Raw genomic sequence first — 19,959 nt, forward strand, 5'->3', positions numbered from 1 at the left:
GGTAGTATGTAGTGGGTAGTACTCCATTGAAGACTAGAAAGTATGATATGATAATTATTGCTTATTGCCCTACACTATGTATAAGCTTCCACTATATATATAAGTATTTTGTCAAGTAGTGTTAAGAACAAATAAAGTTAGGGACTCCTACTTATAGGGACATATATATCCCGGCACTATATACATCCAAATATCTGCATATATTTTATAGGTATATATATATATACCAAAAACCTCTCCCCTCATTTGCATGCTTCCATGATAGTTTTGTTCGTCCTTACGTTTGTCATTGTGCACATATATAGCATGCATATCCTTCTCACAATAAGATTAATAAAAAAAGAGTAGAGTAAATTTCCAAATTTGTTTTTAAGATTGTAATAACTAATAAGTATGAGCGTATGGTTTAATATATTCTTTTGTCATTATTCCATTAATTGTTTATAATTACTGACATTATCGAAAAAAAATTAAGTTATTTAGCAACTAAATTGAACCTTGACTAATGAAAGTAATAGACGAAGAAAAAAAAAAGAAAAAGAGATTATCAATTTGAGAGTTGATCATATAAATTTTTATTTATACCGTGTATATTAAAATTAGTCATTAATATATATATTAAAATATAAAATATAATTAAAAATAATTAATTAACAATACATATATTTATATATAAATATATAATATTAATTTTAGTATACAAAAAATATTTTAGAGTATTAATAATATTTTTATAAAACTTTTTTCGTTAAACTAATTAATTAAAACCAGTTTGCTCAAGTCTTGTTTGTTTAAATAAGGGACGATGATGTTTCATTATTAATATGTGTGACATTATTAAATTTACATAGTTGAAAAAAGATTACTCAAAAGGGAGAGTGGAACCGAACTTCTAATTTAATAATAATAAAAATGATATTTAAAAAGATGAGAAAGGACACTACTATAGATATACATACTCCTCCATTAATTAGTTGATGAAGCATAGCGTTAATTAAGGCAATTAGGGAATAAAATAATTAAGAATCAAAGACATTATGCTCTTAATTACCCAAGCTAACTTCATTTCCATAGACAACCCCACCACCCTCCTTTCTCTCTTTTTCTCTTTGGATTCTATAAAATAGAGCTAGCCATAGAATTTATTCTCACTGTTAACAAAAAAGAATTCTATCTTCGCTTAGCTTGCGAAGCAAGAGATCGAAGATAGATCAATAATGATGGGTAGAAAGTTTGAGAGTTGGGACTGCATTAACAGCTTCAAGTGCTGTGGGAATCTGTCTCCTCAGCCACACTACCCGTCCATGACGACATATCCTAAAGGGATGTCGCCGGAAGGATCGGAGGCGAAAGCGGTGTTGAGTGTGATGGGAATGACATGTGCTGCTTGCGCTGGATCCGTGGAGAAATCTATCAAACGCTTACCTGGGATTCTAGAAGCTGCCGTTGATGTATTGAATGATAAAGCTCAGGTTCTATATTATCCATCTATGGTTAATGTAAGTATTATCATTAGTTTAATTTATCTATATATAAGTGATGAATATAATCTACACTTATTCTTGTTAGCTTGTTAAATTGCTTGTGTATGGTTTTCTTGTGCTTGCCATAAAATATTTGTGACAACTCAGAACTGTTGTATACTTTTTTATTTTCTTTGGTCAACTATTTAAGAGGTTCAGATTACCAAGATAAATGATTTGAAAGTGTGAATAACATTTAAAATAGGTTTTTTAAGGGGGGGGGGGGGAGGGTGTTTGTGGCAATTACATTATTCTAAGTAGTTAAAAGGGATCCTATTAATCAACCAATTAAAAATATGTCACAAAAAAAAAATTAAAAATATTTGATAATATGGACTTTTTAATTAAGGTAACTACTCAAATGAAGATGCTAAAAACATCTTTTTATGAAGATTCTTGTGTTAAAAGTGTATTTTGTTTGTTTAGCCACACTTTAAAAAAAATAACACTTTTATAATACATCAAAATCAAACCATACATTTCATGATCTAATGGTAAAAAAGAAGCATCTTCCTATGAAGACAATAATAAAATCTTTATGGTAGTATCCACCTTTAATTAAACCTGAAAATTATTCTGAAGTGCATAGAATATTAATACTTCGAAAAAAAAAATCTAAAATAGAGAGAATTGAATTATAAAATGATAATGTAAATACATTAATTATTGTCATATTGTCAAATTTATAATTTTTATTATGTGTAAATTTTATCACTTTAATTTAAGGATGATTAAATTTTTATTTTCTTATTTTACTAACTTTTTCCTTTTAATCTAAAATAAAGAGTTTAAACTTTGATCCAATACTTCTTACATGATCATTTATATGGAAATGATATTTAAGAATTCTTTATTAAACTTAAGATATTTTAATTAAAATATGAAGTTTTTATTATATTAACTAATTAAATTTAGATTTATTATTATTTATTATAGTATATACATTTAATTTGAAAAAAACAAATTAATAAACACATTTTTACCTGTTAATTACTGCACTAATACTAATCATAGCGTCATTTCTTCCAAGTTTTAATCCAGACTTTTAGCAGAACGAAGGACACGTTCTAACAAAGATGATTCATTTAATAATTATTGGAAAGTGATATTTTTCGTTGTCATGTCAATATCTTATGTGTGTGTGGGGATCACTAAAAAAAAAAAGCATATTTCAACTTTCAAGGCATGTACACGTTCTACATTGTCTTTCCTCCAAATAATTAAGCAATTGGCTATTGGTCAATATCTTTTAACTTGTAAAAACGAAATCGCATTAAAAGTACAGGTAGACGATAAAAATATTAAATAATATGTATAATAGATATATTGAATATTTAATTTATTAAGTATGTATATAGTTATTTTAATATTAAGATTTAGGTAGATAATTTGAGGGTGTAGTGTGTTTTTATTTTATTGAGTCAATTTTAAAACCCATTATTTATATTATTCACAAAAGTTATTATCTACCTAACAAAGTCTATCACAAAATCAATAACCGAATAGCATCCTAATAATGCTTTATATATAGCCGTTTTTTGAAAATGATTATATTCATGAATTATATATATATTGTGAAATGGATATGAAGAATTTTAGGTACTATGTGTTTTGAGGATTATCTAAAACGATGATTTGGATTTGAATGAGGTTCAGATTTTTTTTGAGGTAGCATCTGACTTCTTCTGGTGCGGAGGTGCCGTCGTCCGAATTCCTCGCGAGGAGGTGGGGAATGGTATCTGTAAGAGATTCTGATGGTTAAGTTAGTAAGAACTTTGAGTAGGTTTTTAGTAGATTGGAACTTGAATATACATGTGAGGTGTTAATATATTTATAGTAGAATAAATAACCACCTTTTGGAATAGTTTCACCTTTATTGGTGGATAATTGTCCCCTTTATCTTAGGAATTTATTGAGATCTACCTTTTAGATGAGGTAGAGATAGTAGGAGATATTTAGGGAGGTAGTTACTTATTCAGATAAGTAGGGTCAGACCTCCCTTGTCGTGTCCGACTTCTTATGAGGTTAGACAAGTAGAAGAGGCCACCCTTTTTGGGTGGGCCTTTATCCTTATTGGACTTGGCTTTATATTTTTGGGTCAGGGTATGAATAAGGCCCCTACTTGAATCTATGCTTTTATAAGGGCGGGTTCAAGTAATTGTGGCTTTAGTTCCTTTTGTCAAGTACGCTGCCTTTGGGAGGTTGGATACTTGACGTGTTTCAAAAATTTTGAACTATTGTGTCGTTTAATGACACGATGTGGGTTACGCTGCAGTTTCCTTGGGATCCATGCACATCATTAAAGAGGGGTGCGAAATGTCTCTTTTGCCCCTCGTGTCTTATAAATACTTCACTTTTTTCCTCTTCTTTCTTTTTGTGTTTCTGAAATGTTCGCTTTCTCATTTTTTCACTTTCTTTATTCTTCGCTCCATCATTCAAGATTTCTCTATCTTAAACCCTTTTAGAGGATTTTGTTTGCACTTTACGGGAGGACCGTTCGCATTTTTGCCGCTAAATCGTGCCCTTCTATCTTCGTGCATCTTTGAGGTTGGTACTCTTTTTTGTTTTTTTTTTTTTTCTGTATTCTGGCATGTGTGAATGAATGGTAATTTTGAAATGTTGTTTGTGATTGTCACTCTGACTCTGGGATTTTGTGTTCTTGAAAATCTAATTTTGGTTTTTGAAAAAAGATTTGAAAAGATTTTCACTATGGTTGTTTCACTGTTGCTATGGTCCTGTTCTTGGGGTGGTTTTATACTGGTCCCAAATGATGCCATTTTCAGATAGAAGATGAATTCATTTGTATTTGTTAGAGGTATCGCGTATCTGTTTGTGTTCTGAAAGGGTTTCGCAATATTGGCCCGACCTCTTTTGGGATTTTGTTGATGCATGTGCTGTTGTTATTTTTCGTCCAGGAAGTTGGTGTCGACTTGTGATGTTGACCCAACCTTCTAATTGCTTAGCTTGCTTGGCTTGATTTGTAGTGATTATTTTTTATTTGTGTTGTAGGTGTAGCTTGTATGTCTCGTTCAGTAGTTCACAGCATGTCGACTAAGGTTCCATTCGACTTGATATGGGTAGATTTATCTGTCCTTACCCCTGTCCCTGTTGTTGATAATGAATATGGCGTGGCCTTTCGTAGGCATCATAGGCTGTGTTTAAGTCGAGAGGATGAGAGAAACTATGAGATAGTTGTTGCCGACCCTAAGGAGAGAGTTTGCTTTCCCCGACTTGATAGGTTGGGACGACATTTCATATATGTCTATGATTATTTTTTCAAAAAGTTAGGGGTTACCTTCCTTTTTTTGAGTTTGAATCTGGGGTCTTTAGATTCTGCAACGTTGCCCCTACTCAATTACATCCTAATTCTTGGGATTTCTTGAAAATATATTAACTTTTTTATCGGAAACTAGATGTCCGACCTTCTCTCAAGGTCTTCTTTTATCTCTTTGTACTCACCAAACCCTTTAGTTCTAAACTAGGATGGCTATCTTTCAGTACTATCCTATCTTTACTATCTATGATGAGTCCTTTCATGACTTCAAAAATTACTTTTTTAAGGTTTGAGCTGTTGAGGGTGCCTGATCTTTTTTCTTGAATGATGAGGATGAACCCGTCTTCCCTTTGTATTGGGAAGATAGCCTCGTAATAGTTAAGTATAACTCAGATGATTTAGATGAGATAGAGTCGAGTGTGGTCGGGGTGTTTTAAGAGTTCTGGGGCCGAGCTCCTTATCTGGACACAAAGAGGTATTTAGGGAACTCGAGCCAACTTCAGTCCGAGCTAGGTAGTATTCTCTTCCCTTTATAGATTCTACTTGTAAATTTTCATTGATGACTAATATTCCTTTATTTGGATGTTACAGAAAGGATGGCTCTTAAATTAGTTGCCATGAAGATGCTCCATTCTACCAGAAAGAACGTTGTTGCATAGAACATTCAACTGAAAGAAGCTGGTAACCCCGCCATCCTGTCCTCGCCTGCGAAGTTAGACTCAGGCCCTTCAACTTTTTAGAATATTATTCCTAACCCGACCTCTCAATCTACTCCTCCTCCTGGCTCGACCAAACAAGTAACTCGGCCTCCCCCTGCTACTAACGAACTAAATCCTAAAAGGCGCAAGACCTCAAAGTCAGGGAGCATATACGAGCAGGCTTTGACAGCCTTGCGTGGAATGAAAAATATATCCTTCCTCATAGCTATATTAGCATGGATGATGTGGCCACTAAAAGTTAGCTTCAACTCTTGGCCTGAGGTGGAGTTCGAACGACGGGTATATGTGCATCCTTGGCCAAGGAGTTGGAGAAGACTCCCCTCAATACCACCCATAGTTTTTTAGTGGCCTCACAGGTCGAGGTAGCCTCGTTGAAGGAGACAAAAAATGAGCTTGAGGAGGAGAGGGATGCACTGCTCTCCGACCTTGGTAAAGATTGGGCCAAAATCAAACAGGCGAAGGTAGCCTTGGCTATGTTAGAGGGATTGAAAAAGAAGGTTGACGAGAGTTATACCCGCGTCTTTGGGGAGAAGCTTGATCTTGTGGATGAAGTGACTAAAGCTCGGGACAAATATGCAGAGCTCGAGGAGTCTATGACCGAAGGTATGGACGAGATGGTTGTAAATCTGAAGGCCTAGTTTCGAGTTATTGCTCCCGAGGTGGACCTTTTCCTGATCAACCCAAACAACATAGTGGAGATGGGAAAGTCGTTCCTGCTCCCGATGAGGATGATGATACTCATTTGCCTGACCCGAAGGCTTCGGGGGCAGAGGTCGATCAGACTTCCCAGGATCTTGATCTTCAACCCAGAGGCAAGGTCGTTGGTGGCAAACTCCTTCCTCCTCCAACTCATCCAATTCCTGCCGCGCCAGTCTCTAAATACAATCTGACTTCCTTTGTTCACGCCGAGAATACTACCATAGGGAAACAACTTAATTCTTTATAAACTTTGTTTTCGTAGCTCCTGAATGGCTTGGTCTGTGGGTCTAGTAGTTGGTTTTGAACAATTTTTACAACTTTAGAATATTATTAAAAATCTTTCTTCACTTTGATAATGATTTTAGGTTTTAAGTGATTGCTTATTTTTTGAAATATATCTTACACAGCTATTTTATTTGAAAAATTTACTTCAACAACTTTTAATTTAGCTGTTTTTTCGCTAAGTTAGAGATGGTATCGGCGAAATTGGTTGGTCCTTTTTGGACTTTGCCTATACGAATATTACGTTTTCCTTTGTAAGTTTTGACTTTGTGTAATCGGACTTTGCCAAGTTACTTTTACATTTTATTTTTGTTCCAAATTGCTTTAGAGGTTGGTTTACGAATTGTTTCATAATTTCTTACACTAATTTGTACCTCGTCGCTTCATCTTGCCGACCATACACGTCGGCCAACGATTTTTGCGATTTTTTGAGCTTAAATTAATGTGTTTGAGAGTAGAAAATCTGGTAGAAGAGATATTTTATTATTGATAAGAAAAATGGGTTTACATAAGTTTGCTATTATATATTTTCTCATAATCTCTAGCCCTTGCTGTGATGCCTCATTAAAATCCTTTAGAAAAACTCTTTTAAAAAAAAATCATGAAGTCAGAAGAAAAAGTATATCAAGGAGCAAAGTTCGCTTCCCTAATTGTAATACCTTTTTAAGTTACATGCCTGCCACGACCTCGGGAGCTCATTCCCTTGTAAGTCGGACACTGACGTTAGGATTTTTGCCAGTAAAATTTTTTATAAAAACAGTCGCGTTGTAGATATAGTCTCTAAACCAACAGAAATCCCTTCGTACAAACGTTTTGGTTGTCACAAGTAACAAACTCCTTTAAAATTGATAACCGAGTATTTAAACCTCGGGTCGTCTTCTCAAGGAATTGCAGGGAAGTATGTTCTTATTATTGGTTAGGAGTCTTGTAAATTAGGGTTTTGAAAGTAAGAAAGCAGTATGTTGAATGATAATAAGAATAAAATAAATAACTATAAAATAGACTCTTGGCAAGGTATGAAACTGGAAGTCCTATCCTGGTTATCCTTATCAATTGTAATGAGAATTGGATTTTTCTCCCACTTTGTTAACCTCTAACTATGAAGGTAAGTTAAGTGGATGAATTAATTCTGATTCCTCAAGTCCTAGTCTTTCCTTGGGAAAAGTTAGTTATTAGAAATCGAATTAATTCTTGAAGAATTCCAATTTTCAATCAACAATGAGTTTGATAACTCAAGTGTCACCAATTAATTAACCAAAGCCAAAAGAGAAAATTCTAAATTAAATTAAAAGTATTTATAGATAAAATAAAACAATCATAAACTGAAATACCTCAAATTATATTAAATAGAAAGTTAAATTGAACATAGGAATCCGTAAACCAAATTGGCAACATCAAATAATCAACTAAAGTAATGGAATGAATAAAAGTAGAAGGGAAGCTTAAAGTAAAGGAACATTGAACCTGAGAAGCAGTTGAAATCCTAAATCCTAATCCTAAGAGAGAGGAGAGAACCTCTCTCTCTAAAAACTACATCTAATCCTAAAATTGTGAATTGTGAAAGCTTGTCTTATGAATGAATGGATTTCTCCACTTTATAGCCTCTAATCTGTGTTTTTTGGGCCGAAAACTGGGTCGAAAACAGCCCAGAAATCGCTGGAGAAGAAAGCTGCCACGCTGATTTTCGGAACTGCGACGCATCCGCGTGGAGCACGCGTTCGCGTCGCCTAGCGTCAAGGAAACTATGATATATTATATATCAAATCGAAGCTCCGGACGTTAGCTTTCCAACGCAACTAGAACCGCGTCATTTGGACCTCTATAGCTAAAGTTATAGCCGTTTGAGTGGGAAGAGGTCAGGCTGGACAGCTTAGCAATTTCTCCAACTTCTTGTATTTCTTCCAATTTTGCATGCTTCCTTTCCATCCTCTAAGCCATTCCTGCCCTGTAATCTCTGAAATCACTTAACACACATATCAAGGCATCTAATGGTAATAAGAGAGGATTAAACATAGGGAACTTAAGGCCAAAGAAGCATGTTTTCAATCAAAGCACATAATTAGGAAGGCAAATATAAAACCATGCAAATAGTATGAATAAGTAGGTAAAGAGTTGATAAAATCCACTCAATTGAGCACAAGATAAACCATAAAATAGTGGTTTATCAGACACCTTATAGTAACTCTTTTCTATGACCTCGGTGACCTTATAAGGCCCATTCCAGTTTGCTGCCAGCTTTCCCTCATCTGACTTCTGAACTCCGATATCATTTCAGATCAGTATAAGATCATTGAGGGCAAGGCTTCTCTTGATTACCTTTCGGTTATACCTTAAATCCATCCTCTGCTTTAATGTTTCTTCTTTGATCCTAGCTTGTTCTCGGACATCTGGGAGGAGGTCGAGTTCTTCCTTTTGTGCTTGGATATTGACCACTTCATTATAGAATATAACTCTTGAAGATTCTTCAGTGATCACTATAGGAATCATGACTTCTATGCCATAAGCAAGTCAGAAAGGTGACTTTCTTGTTGTTGAATGAGGAGTTGTCCGATATACCCATAGAACTTGAGGAAGCTCGCCTGCCCATGCTCCCTTCACATCTTGTAGTTGGCATTTCAACCCAGGCAATATTACTTTATTTGCTACTTTATCTTGCTCGTGGGCTTTAGGGTGTTCTACCGATGTGAATTGGTGTTTAATCTTCAGGCTAGTCACCAAATTTCTAAAGGTTGAGTCAGTGAATTGAGTTTCATTGTCTGTGATAATGGAGTGGGGAACTCCAAACCTTATGAAAATGTTCTTATAAAGAAATTTCTGACTTCGTTGGGCTGTGATGGTCACTAATGGTTCTGCCTCAATCCATTTAGTAAAATAGTCAACTCCTACTATGAGGTATTTTACTTGTCTTGGAGTTTGAGAGAATGGTCCGAGGAGATCAAGACCCCACTTTGCGAATGGCCACGGTGAGGTGACGCTGATGAGCTTTTCGGGGGGTGTGACATGGAGGTTGGCATGCCTCTGGCAAGGCGGGCCTTTTTTGACGAACTCAGCCGCTTCCCTTTGCAAGGTTGGCCAAAAGAAGCCGACTCAGACCACCTTCTTGGATAATGATCAGGCACTTAAGTAGTTCGCACATATGCCATTGTGTACTTCCTCTAGGACATCTTTGGTGTTAGAGGCCGGGACACACTTTAATAGAGGCGTTGATGTTCCTATTTTGTATGGAATGTTGTGGATCAGGGTGTAATTTTGTGCTTCCCTTATGAGTCTTCGTGCCTTCTTTTCATCTGCAGGAATGATATCAAATTTAAGATAGTTGACTATGGGAGTCATCCATCCTAAACTTTGGTTGAATATGGCCATTACTTCCAAACTATCATCTCCTTTTGACACTGATGGTGCATGGAGAGTTTTCTGGATGAGATTTCTATTGTTGCCCTCTGGCTTGGTACTGGCTAACTTGGAGATGGCATTTACTCGGGTATTGGATACCCGAGCTATATGTCGGACCTCTCTTTTCGAGAACTGTACTAGTTGTTCCCGTACTTCTTATAGGTACTTTTTCATGTTGGAGTCTTTGGCTTGATAAGTGCCATTAACATGGGAGGTTATTACTTGAGAATCACTAAACACTATCAACATTTCTGCCCAACTTCTTTAGCCAGTTTCAAGCCAGCAAGTAAGGCTTCATACTCTGCTTGGTTGTTAGAAACAGGAAACTCGAATTTGAGTGATAGTTCAATCCGAGTTCCTTATCATTCATGATGACTTCAGCTCCGCTTCTAATTTTGTTGGATGATTCATCTACATATAGGTTTCAAGTGGTCGGAATTTCTTGACCTTTAGTGTATTCGGCCACAAAGTCAGTCAGATACTAGGACTTAATTGTTGTCCGAATTTCATATTTTAAATCAAACTCGAACAATTCCATAGCCCATTGTAGCATCCTTCCCGCAATGTCTGTCTTTTGTAGAATGTGCTTCATGGGTTGATTAGTTCGAACTTTTATAGTGTGAGCTTGAAAGTAAGATCTGAGCCTTCTGGAGGTAAGGATAAGAGCATATGTGAACTTTTCTATCTTTTTGATAGTTTAGTTCTGTCCCCTGTAGGGCTTTGCTCACGAAGTAGATGGGTTGTTGTCCGTTCTCATCTTCTCGGATCAGGGTCGAAACTATAGCTCAGCTTGCAACGACCAGATAGAAGATGAGCTTTTCTCCAGCAACAGGTCGGGTCAGTATCGGAGGTTGACCCAGACATGCTTTAAAATTCTGAAAGGCTTGCTCGCATTCCTAGGTCCATTCAACTTGGTTCCTTTTTTGAGTACTGAGTACGAAGGTAGAGACTTCAATGCTGATCCTGCTAGAAACCTAGACAACGTTGGCAACCTTCCATTTAGTTGCTGGACTTCTTTGAGACAAGTCGGGTTTTCTATTTCCAATATTATTGTGCATTTGTCAGGGTTGGCCTCTATGCCTCTTTGAGTGAGCATGAAACCTAAGACTTTTTCTGCCTCTACTGCAAAGGTGTATTTTGAAGGATTCAATCTCATTCCAAGCTTTCTTATTGTGGAGAATACCTTGGAGAGGTCGGACAAAAGAGTGAAGTTGTCCTTGGTCTTGACGAGCATGTCGTCCACATATACTTCCATGAGTTTTCCTAAGTGGGAGAAAAACACCTTGTTCATCAGTCATTGGTATGTAGCTCTGGCATTCTTTAATCTGAAAGGCATTACTACATAACAGTAGTTAGCCTTGGGAGTGATGAGAAAAATAATTTCTTGGTCCGGTTTATATGTCGGGATTTGAGTATATCTCAAATATGTGTCCATGAAGGACAAAACCGATATCCTAAGGCCGAGTCAACCAGGACATCGATGCTTGGGAGAGGGTAAGGATCCTTGGGACAAGCCTTGTTGAGGTCAGTGTAATTAACACACATCCTCTATTTTTCATTCTGCTTTTTTACCAGAACTACGTTAGCCAACCACAATGGATAATTTACCTCTCTTATGAATCGGCTTCTAATAGGGCCTGCACCTGTTCTTCCACCACCTGTGTCCTTTTGGGATCGAGCTTCCGCCGCTTTTGTGGAACAGGTTGGGAACTGGGTAGACAGCGAGCTTGTGAAACATGAGGTCATGGTCTATACCAGGCATATCGGAAGTTTTCTAGGTGAATAGGTCGGAGTTCCTTTGTAAGAGATTAACGAGTTGTGCCTTTAGAACTTCCTCCAGGTTGGCCCCCATACCCGTTATCTTTTCAGCACGATCCCCAATTTGCACATTTTCTATCTTTCCTTCAGGTTGGGGATGTAACTCTTTTCAAGTTCGGACACCACCGAGTTCAATAGTGTTAACTTCTTTATATCCTGTACCACCTCTTAAATTGAGGCTTTCATTGTAATATTTTCTTGCCAACTTCTGATCTTCCTTTATGGTGGCAATTTTTTCTGCAGTTAGAACTTTCATGCATAGGTGAAGTGTAGAGACAATTGCTACAAGTCGGTTTAAAGTGGCACGGCCTATCAAGGCGTTGTAAGCAGACATAACGTCCACTACAATATAGTCGACGCTTATCGTCCTTGACCTCGTGCCCTTTCCAAAGGTAGTGTATAGTGAGATGAATCCAAAAGATCGGATCGGTGTGTCCCCCAACCCGAAAAGTTATCTATGTATGCGTTTAAATCCTTTTCTTCTAGTTTGAGCTTGTCGAAGGCGGGCTTAAATAGAATATCTGCCGAGCTCTCTTGATCCACCAAAGTTCTATGGAGATTTGTATTGGAAAGGATTATGGTTATCACTACTGAGTCGTCATGGCCAGGAGTTACTCCTTGTGCCTCTTCTTTGGTGAAAGAGATGGTCGGTAAATCGAAAATTCTATTGTCTTCTCGACTTGGTATACTTCTTTAAGATGCCTTTTACGTGAGGATTTTGAAATTCCTCCTCCAGCAAACCCTCCATTTATCATATGTATATGTCTCTCAGAAGTTTGCGGGCGTCGATCTCACCGTCCTCTGTCATCGCCATCTCTTTTCCTCTTTCTTTGATCGTCTGATCTCTCGGCCAAGTACCTATCTAAGTTGGGGGAGGTTCTCTAAGTCGAGAATTTTTCTCCATGTTAATATACTTTTTTGCTTACTCTTGTACTTCGTATAAAGAAATCGGGTGTCGCTTGGATTTGGATTGGGAGAACGACCATTCTTTAAGGCCATTAACCAATCCCATTATTACTGCTTTAGGAGGTAAGTTTTGTATTTCCAAACAATCTTTCCATATAGTCTTGAAGTGTCTCTCCGACTTCTTGTTTGACCCCTAGTAGGCTTAGAGCATGCTTTACTTTGTCTTTCTGGATTGAAAATCTGGTAAGGAACTTGCTTGCCAGGTCACCAAAGTAAGTTATCGACCTGGGTGGTAAGTTATCGAACCTCTTTATTGCAGCTATAGTCAAAGTTGTCGGGAAGGCTTTACAACAAGTTGAATCAGAGGCATCAACTAGGTACATCCGAATTTTGAAATTGCTAAGGTGATGCCTCAAATCGGTTGTTCCATCGTAGAGATCCATGTCGGGAGTTTTGAAATTTCGGAGGACCCTGGCTCACATGATTTCTTCAACAAACGAATCTTCACCTCCAAGAGGGCTTTCCTCCCGATCTGTCCAATTACCTCGTCTTCGGAGGTCAGCTTCTAACCTCAAGAGCTTTTTCTCCAACTCTCTGCGTCGTCGTACTTCTTTTTGTAATTCCCGTTCAGCTTCTCGTTATCGCTCAACCTCCAGCTTGAGTTGTTCTAATTGTCTGCGGTGGCTGTGAACTAACCCTAGTATCTCCGTCGGACAGGGATGTTTTTCATCTTCGGGAAGGTGAACCTCCGAAGAATCCATCGTGGATGAGGGTTTCCTGATGTTCCTTTCCCGTGGATGCATTTGTTCTCTCTTGGGGTGGATGATGGTAATCAGTGGCTAAGAGAAAGGGGGGTTGAATCTTAGTCCCTTTTTGCTAAGAATTACTTTCTGCCTTTTATGATAGCTTCAGGAGATAAATCTGTTTTTGTCTCGTAACTAGTCAAGAGACATTTTCTTTTTGTCTCGTAACCGGTTAGGAGATATTTTTCAATTTTGTCTCCTACACAACAGAATCAGAAATGGAGTAGAAGAGAAAGAGAGAATCACACCCAGAAGTATCTTGGTTCAGCTGCTAAGTGCAATGCAGCCTACGTCCAGTCTCCATCACAACAGTAACGGAATTTCACTATAATCAATAGATTACATACACCAATTCTTCCCTAGGATCTACCCATTCCTATCCGGGATAAGTTCAGAATCTATCCCCAAAACTGAACTTGACTTGGTTACCTACCAAGCTTTCAACCACAAAGTGCTAACCCAACTTGCAAGGGAATCCCCAGAGGATCATGAAACACAACATAGATGTACAAAGGAACTCTTAGACATCTATGACTTTTTCTTTAATTTTACACTCTTCGCCTTTTTTCTCTCACTGACTTTTTCTTACAAACCTCACTCTGTTTGTCTTTTTCACCATGAAACTCAGACAGACAAAACTAAAGAAAAGAATACAAAATAAAACCCATTGAAGGAGAAGAACTCTGTTAGCTTAGGGTATTTATGAGAACTCTGTGCTTTCTCTCCTTGCTTCAACCCTTGGCCGTTCACCCTTATTATAGAAGGGAAAGCTTCCAAGGTTGAAACCGGTTCAACCAAACCACCAACATCTTCTCCATCAAATTGCCAGTTCGGGCAGAGAAGAGAGAGAGGGAAAACCAAAGCTGAAATCAACATGCATGTACCTCTCTCAACCCTTCTCATCAAACTTCTTCAATCTGAGCCTTCCATCTTGACTTTGGCCCCAAGAATGAATTTCAACCCTTGATGATTCTCTGATCCTTGATAGCTCCAACCCTTCCATATTTGCTTCTTCCTCCACGTAGCTACAGTAGCTACCTTTTTTCTTGGATGAACAAAAATGGAACTGAGCTTTATCACAGAGATCTTCTTCTTTGACCGAGGCCGATCCTTTACATTTTTGGTATGAAGATCTTGAAACTTCTTCTTCACATCTTGCCTTTAGTGGCAACAATTTTAGCCACTCCATACTTCGGATCTTCTTTTTGCAAAGGCCATCACCCTAGCCTTTTGCTTCTTCTTAGCTTCTCTGATAGTTTCTCTGATAACTTCAATCTTCTTCCATCTTCTTTTCTGATGAATGTGACAAACGAAGCAAGAGAGAGAAGAGAGAGAAGAGAGAAAAAAACTTTCAAAGGAAGCAATGAATGATATTAAAACTAACTAATTTTCCACTTCCATTCCCCTATGCATAAAGTAATGTGGAGTCATTTAATGCAATCAAATCAATTTTGATTTTCCTTTTCAGTTACCAATGCATGAGTTTAATTAAAATTTGAATTCCATAATCTTATGGAAGTAGGTAACTGAACCAAGCATGCTCCACTACTTTCTTTCTTCTTTCAATTTCGGACCCATGATGATGTTGGGCCAAGGCAATTATAACTTGGGCTTTGTATCAGTTTCCTAGTCCAATTAGCTTTGCTGTGCCTTAAACCAATTCAGCCATTTATAACAACATTTTCTTTATCCAATGCTGATAGTTATTTGGACTTAAAACATGCTTTTGGCCCATCAAGAGAAATTTGCACAATGACAAACTCATCATACAAACAATTTGAAACCAAAATTAAATTAACAATTTTTTAATTAATATTTTTAATAATGTTTGATCATCACAATAATTTGAAGTTTTCCAAACTCATCAGTGGAGGTAATGCTAGCGTCAGGTCGTCATGGTGGGGCTCTAGCTCCGACTCAGACGCTGTATGATCGTCTTCATACTGATTGTCCATCATATGTTGATGTAGACTTTCAGGTCCCAGTAACGGCACCAATATTCCAAGGGTTACCTAAAACGGTAATTTGGGCCTGAATGTGAGGTTTAGACTCCTTCTGAGGCAACGTCCGACTTCTTCCGGTGTCGAGGTGCCGCTGTTCGAGTTCCTCGCGAGGAGGTGAGGGGTGGTACCTACAAGAGACTCCAATGCTTAAATTAGTAAGGGCTTTGAGCAGGTTTTTAGTAGATTGGGACTTGAATATACCTAAGAGGTATCATTGTATTTATAGTAGAATAGATAACCACTTTTTGGAGTAGTTTCACCTTTGTTAATGAATAACTGTCCTTTTTATCTTGAGAATTTGTTGAGATCTACCTTTTAAATGAATAGAGATAGTAAGAGATATTTAAGAAGGTAGTTACTTATTCAGATAAGTAGGACCGGACCTCTCTTATCGTGTCCAACTTCTTATAAGGCCAAAGAGAACATCTTTTATTTGATTTAATTACATATTTTTATTTGTGGTGTAATTAAGTATCCTTTAAATATTATTTTTTATTTCGTTTTTACAGAAAAAAGAAAATAAAAGACAAATAACTCCCCTAATTTTTTGAACAACTAATCCATAAAACTGAATATTTAAATTAATTAAATAATAATAAATCTTAAAAAAACTTATTAAAGGCTAAAAGTTAAAAGACAAGTACCATTTCTGTTTTATATATAAATTATCAAAGTTATCTTATACAACAAAAGTGATTCACATTTTAGTACTACTTAATTAATAATGCTGCCCACTTGCTAACCAATATGCTTAGCTTTTTGTATTATCGTATATCTTCTTTATGATATCAGGAACTTGATGATTAGCAGACATATCTAATATCACTTTTCATAGTGGATTATTTACGATATGATAATAATAAAAATATATAGAATATAGATTCACTACTAGCATGCCTCATGAATTCAATTCGTTGGCTGATTTCATTTGTAATGGATGTCCTTGTAACATGTTATCGATATGCATACTCCACTTAACTCTTTCCTGTGGCCATTAATTTCATTCTCACACAGCAACTTGCGTGAAATTCTTTCAACCAATATTCCTGTAATGATTTTATCCTACATTTTAACCCAGTAACTTAGAAGTCTTATGATTGATCATTTTAAATCTTATCAGTATTATTGAAATTCGATGAATATTAATACACTTTATAAAAAATTCTAAATCTCTTATATTTTAAATTTGAATCACTAATATAAAATTTAATAAATGAAGGGCTAAAATTTATTTAACTAACACGAATTGTAACACTCCTTACTTAATAAAGAGCGTTTAAGAATGAGACTTGGAATTCTTATTATTATGGCTAATTTATCTTATTTCTTCAACTTGAGAATGTAACAACCTAATTCATATAGAAAGATATGTTATACCTTATATTTAATGCATGCAGGTGGAGAGAATATGTGAGGCCATTGAAGATGCAGGGTTTGAAGCAAAGCTTATTGAAGAAGAATCAAATGATGAACACCCTTTTGAGATATGTAGAATACACATAAGGGGCATGACTTGCACTTCTTGCTCTTCAACTCTTGAATCAGCTCTTCAATCCCTTAGAGGTGTGCACAATGCTCAAGTTGCATTGGCAACTGAAGAAGCAGAAATTCACTATGATCCTAATATTGTAACCTATGATCAACTCAAAGAGGCTATAGAGGACACTGGATTTGAATCCATATTAATAAGCACGGGAGAGCACATAAGCAAAATACATCTTAAAGTTGATGGAATTAAGAATGAACAATCAATAAGTGCTATTCAGAAATCTCTTCAATCTCTTCCTGGAGTTGTAAACATTGACACATATATTGACATCAACAAAATTTCTGTAGCTTATAAACCTTACATAACAGGGCCTAGAACCTTCATTCAAGTCATAGAATCTGCAGGTTCTGGATGTTTCAAAGCGGAGATATTTCCGGCCGAAGAAGCAGGGAGGGAGACACATAGGAAGCAGGAGATTAAGCAGTACTTCAAATTCTTCATTTGGAGTTTGGTTTTCACCATTCCTGTGTTTCTAACATCAATGGTTCTTATGTATGTACCTGGAATTAAACATGTTCTTGATATCAAAGTTGTGAATATGCTTAAAGTTGGACAGTTATTGAGATGGGAATTGGCTACACCAGTGCAATTCATCATAGGAAGGAGATTCTACATTGGATCATATAGATCATTGAGAAAAGGCTCTGCCAATATGGATGTGTTGATTGCATTGGGAACCAATGCAGCATACTTGTATTCTGTTTATGTGGTGGCAAGAGCTGCATTCTCAAGAGATTTCAAAGGCAATGATTTCTTTGAGACAAGTTCTATGCTGATTTCGTTTATTCTGTTAGGGAAGTATTTAGAGGTGTTGGCCAAAGGGAAAACATCTCAGGCCATTGCTAAGCTTATTGACTTGACACCTGATACAGCAATCCTGTTGAATCAAGATGGTGAAGAACAGGTTGATAGCAGGTTGGTACAAAAGAATGATGTGATTAAAGTTGTTCCTGGCGCGAAAGTTGCTTCGGATGGAATTGTTATATGGGGCCAGAGCCATGTCAATGAGAGCATGATAACCGGAGAGGCAAGGCCGGTGGCAAAAAGGAAGGGTGACATGGTGATTGGAGGCACAGTGAATCAGAATGGAGTCTTGCATGTTAAGGTAACAAGGGTTGGATCAGAGAGTGCCCTGTCTCAGATTGTTCGACTAGTCGAATCTGCTCAGATGGCGAAAGCTCCAGTTCAGAAACTTGCTGATCACATTTCTAAGTACTTTGTTCCTCTTGTAAGCATTCTACTAACTACTAACCACTTTTAATTTTGATAATGTTCTCTAGTTGTGGACTAATTTCTTCTTTTTTCTGTTTGTTGCAGGTCATTCTGCTTTCTTTTTCAACTTGGATTGCTTGGTATTTAGCAGGAAAGCTGCATGCATACCCAAAATCATGGATTCCATCTTCCATGAACAGCTTTGAGCTTGCCCTTCAGTTCGGGATATCGGTAATGGTCATTGCATGCCCTTGTGCTCTAGGCCTAGCCACTCCTACAGCTGTTATGGTTGGTACTGGAGTTGGTGCAACTCAAGGTGTGTTAATCAAAGGTGGACAAGCTCTAGAAAGTGCACATAAGGTTAGCATTGTTACTTTACTTTGGTTATCTCTTTTTACTTCACTCTCAAGTTTCATAATTTTGCAGGTGAATTGCATTGTGTTTGACAAGACAGGTACTCTCACAATTGGGAAGCCAGTGATTGTAACTACAAAGCTCTTCAAGAACATGTCAGTTCAAGATTTCTATGAACTTGTTGCAGCAGCAGAGGCAAGCCTTCTTCTACTACTAAACACTACACTTGTTTACCTTTGAAACAATGTCTCTAAACAATGGTTATGTTATTGTCAAAACTCAAAACTAATATAGGCGAATAGTGAACATCCCATAGCCAGGGCTATTGTTGAGCATGCCAAGAAGATCATCACAGAAGATGAACAGAATCATACCTGGCCAGAAGTGCGTGACTTTGTTTCGATATCAGGCCATGGAGTTAAGGCCATTGTTCAAAACAAGGAGATATTGGCTGGGAACAAAAAACTGATGATGGATCACAACATAGCCATTTCAGTGGATGCTGAAGAAGTTCTAGCAGAAGCTGAGAGATTAGCACAAACTGGGATTTTAGTATCCTTAGATGGAGAAATAGCTGGAGTCTTGGCTGTATCTGATCCATTGAAACCTGATGCAAAGGAAGTTATCTCAATTCTCAAGTCCATGAAGATCAAAAGCATCATGGTCACAGGTGATAACTGGGGTACTGCTAATTCCATAGCTAGACAAGCTGGTATTGAAACTGTTATGGCAGAAGCCCAACCTCACACTAAAGCTACTCAAGTAAAAGATTTGCAGGTACATACAAATTTCATCGTTTCTTAATTCTAACATATCATAATTTGATAGTTCCAACAAGGGTCAAAATGTTAATACTAAATTCATGTGATTAATTCAGAATTCTGGCTACACTGTGGCAATGGTGGGAGATGGAATCAATGACTCGCCAGCACTTGTGTCGGCCGATGTAGGAATGGCGATTGGTGCTGGCACAGACATAGCTATTGAGGCAGCAGACATAGTTTTGATGAGAAGCAACTTGGAGGACATAGTAATAGCCATAGACCTTGCAAAGAAAACCTTCAACCGAATTCGCCTCAACTACATTTGGGCACTTGGTTACAACCTCTTATCAATCCCAATTGCTGCAGGCATACTTTACCCTTCCACTAGATTCAGATTGCCACCATGGATTGCTGGGGCTGCAATGGCTGCCTCTTCTATCAGTGTTGTTTGCTCCTCCCTCTTGTTGAAGAATTACAAGAGACCAAACAAGCTAAACAAATTGGACTTAAATGGTATAAAGATTGAGTGACAAAACTATTTACTTGTCCATTGCATAAAGTTGTATATAGAACTACTCTCTGAATGTGATAAATGGTTCAATGATACAGATTTTAGTGAAGTCTATTCTTGTTCTCTATGTTGATTACAGATTTTGGAAA

General features: G+C 37.1%; 1 protein-coding gene and 1 pseudogene across 1 annotated transcript; both read left to right on the forward strand.

Moving 5' to 3' along the window:
• The first annotated feature begins 951 nt into the window (after positions 1-951).
• On the forward strand, positions 952-19,919 carry LOC107643069 (putative copper-transporting ATPase HMA5). The gene is made up of 6 exons (XM_016346621.3): positions 952-1,499; positions 16,818-18,197; positions 18,287-18,541; positions 18,608-18,730; positions 18,830-19,312; positions 19,413-19,919. Exons 1-6 carry the CDS (start codon positions 1,218-1,220, stop codon positions 19,827-19,829), a joined length of 2,940 nt encoding a protein of 979 aa, XP_016202107.1. The 5' UTR covers positions 952-1,217; the 3' UTR covers positions 19,830-19,919.
• LOC148563458 (uncharacterized) lies at positions 3,781-6,462 on the forward strand (annotated as a pseudogene).
• Positions 19,920-19,959: the final 40 nt, after the last annotated feature.

Source organism: Arachis ipaensis, chromosome B5 (assembly GCF_059453495.1).
Source record: "Arachis ipaensis isolate K30076 ecotype BB chromosome B5, ASM5945349v1, whole genome shotgun sequence".
Classification (NCBI taxonomy): Eukaryota; Viridiplantae; Streptophyta; class Magnoliopsida; order Fabales; family Fabaceae; genus Arachis; species Arachis ipaensis.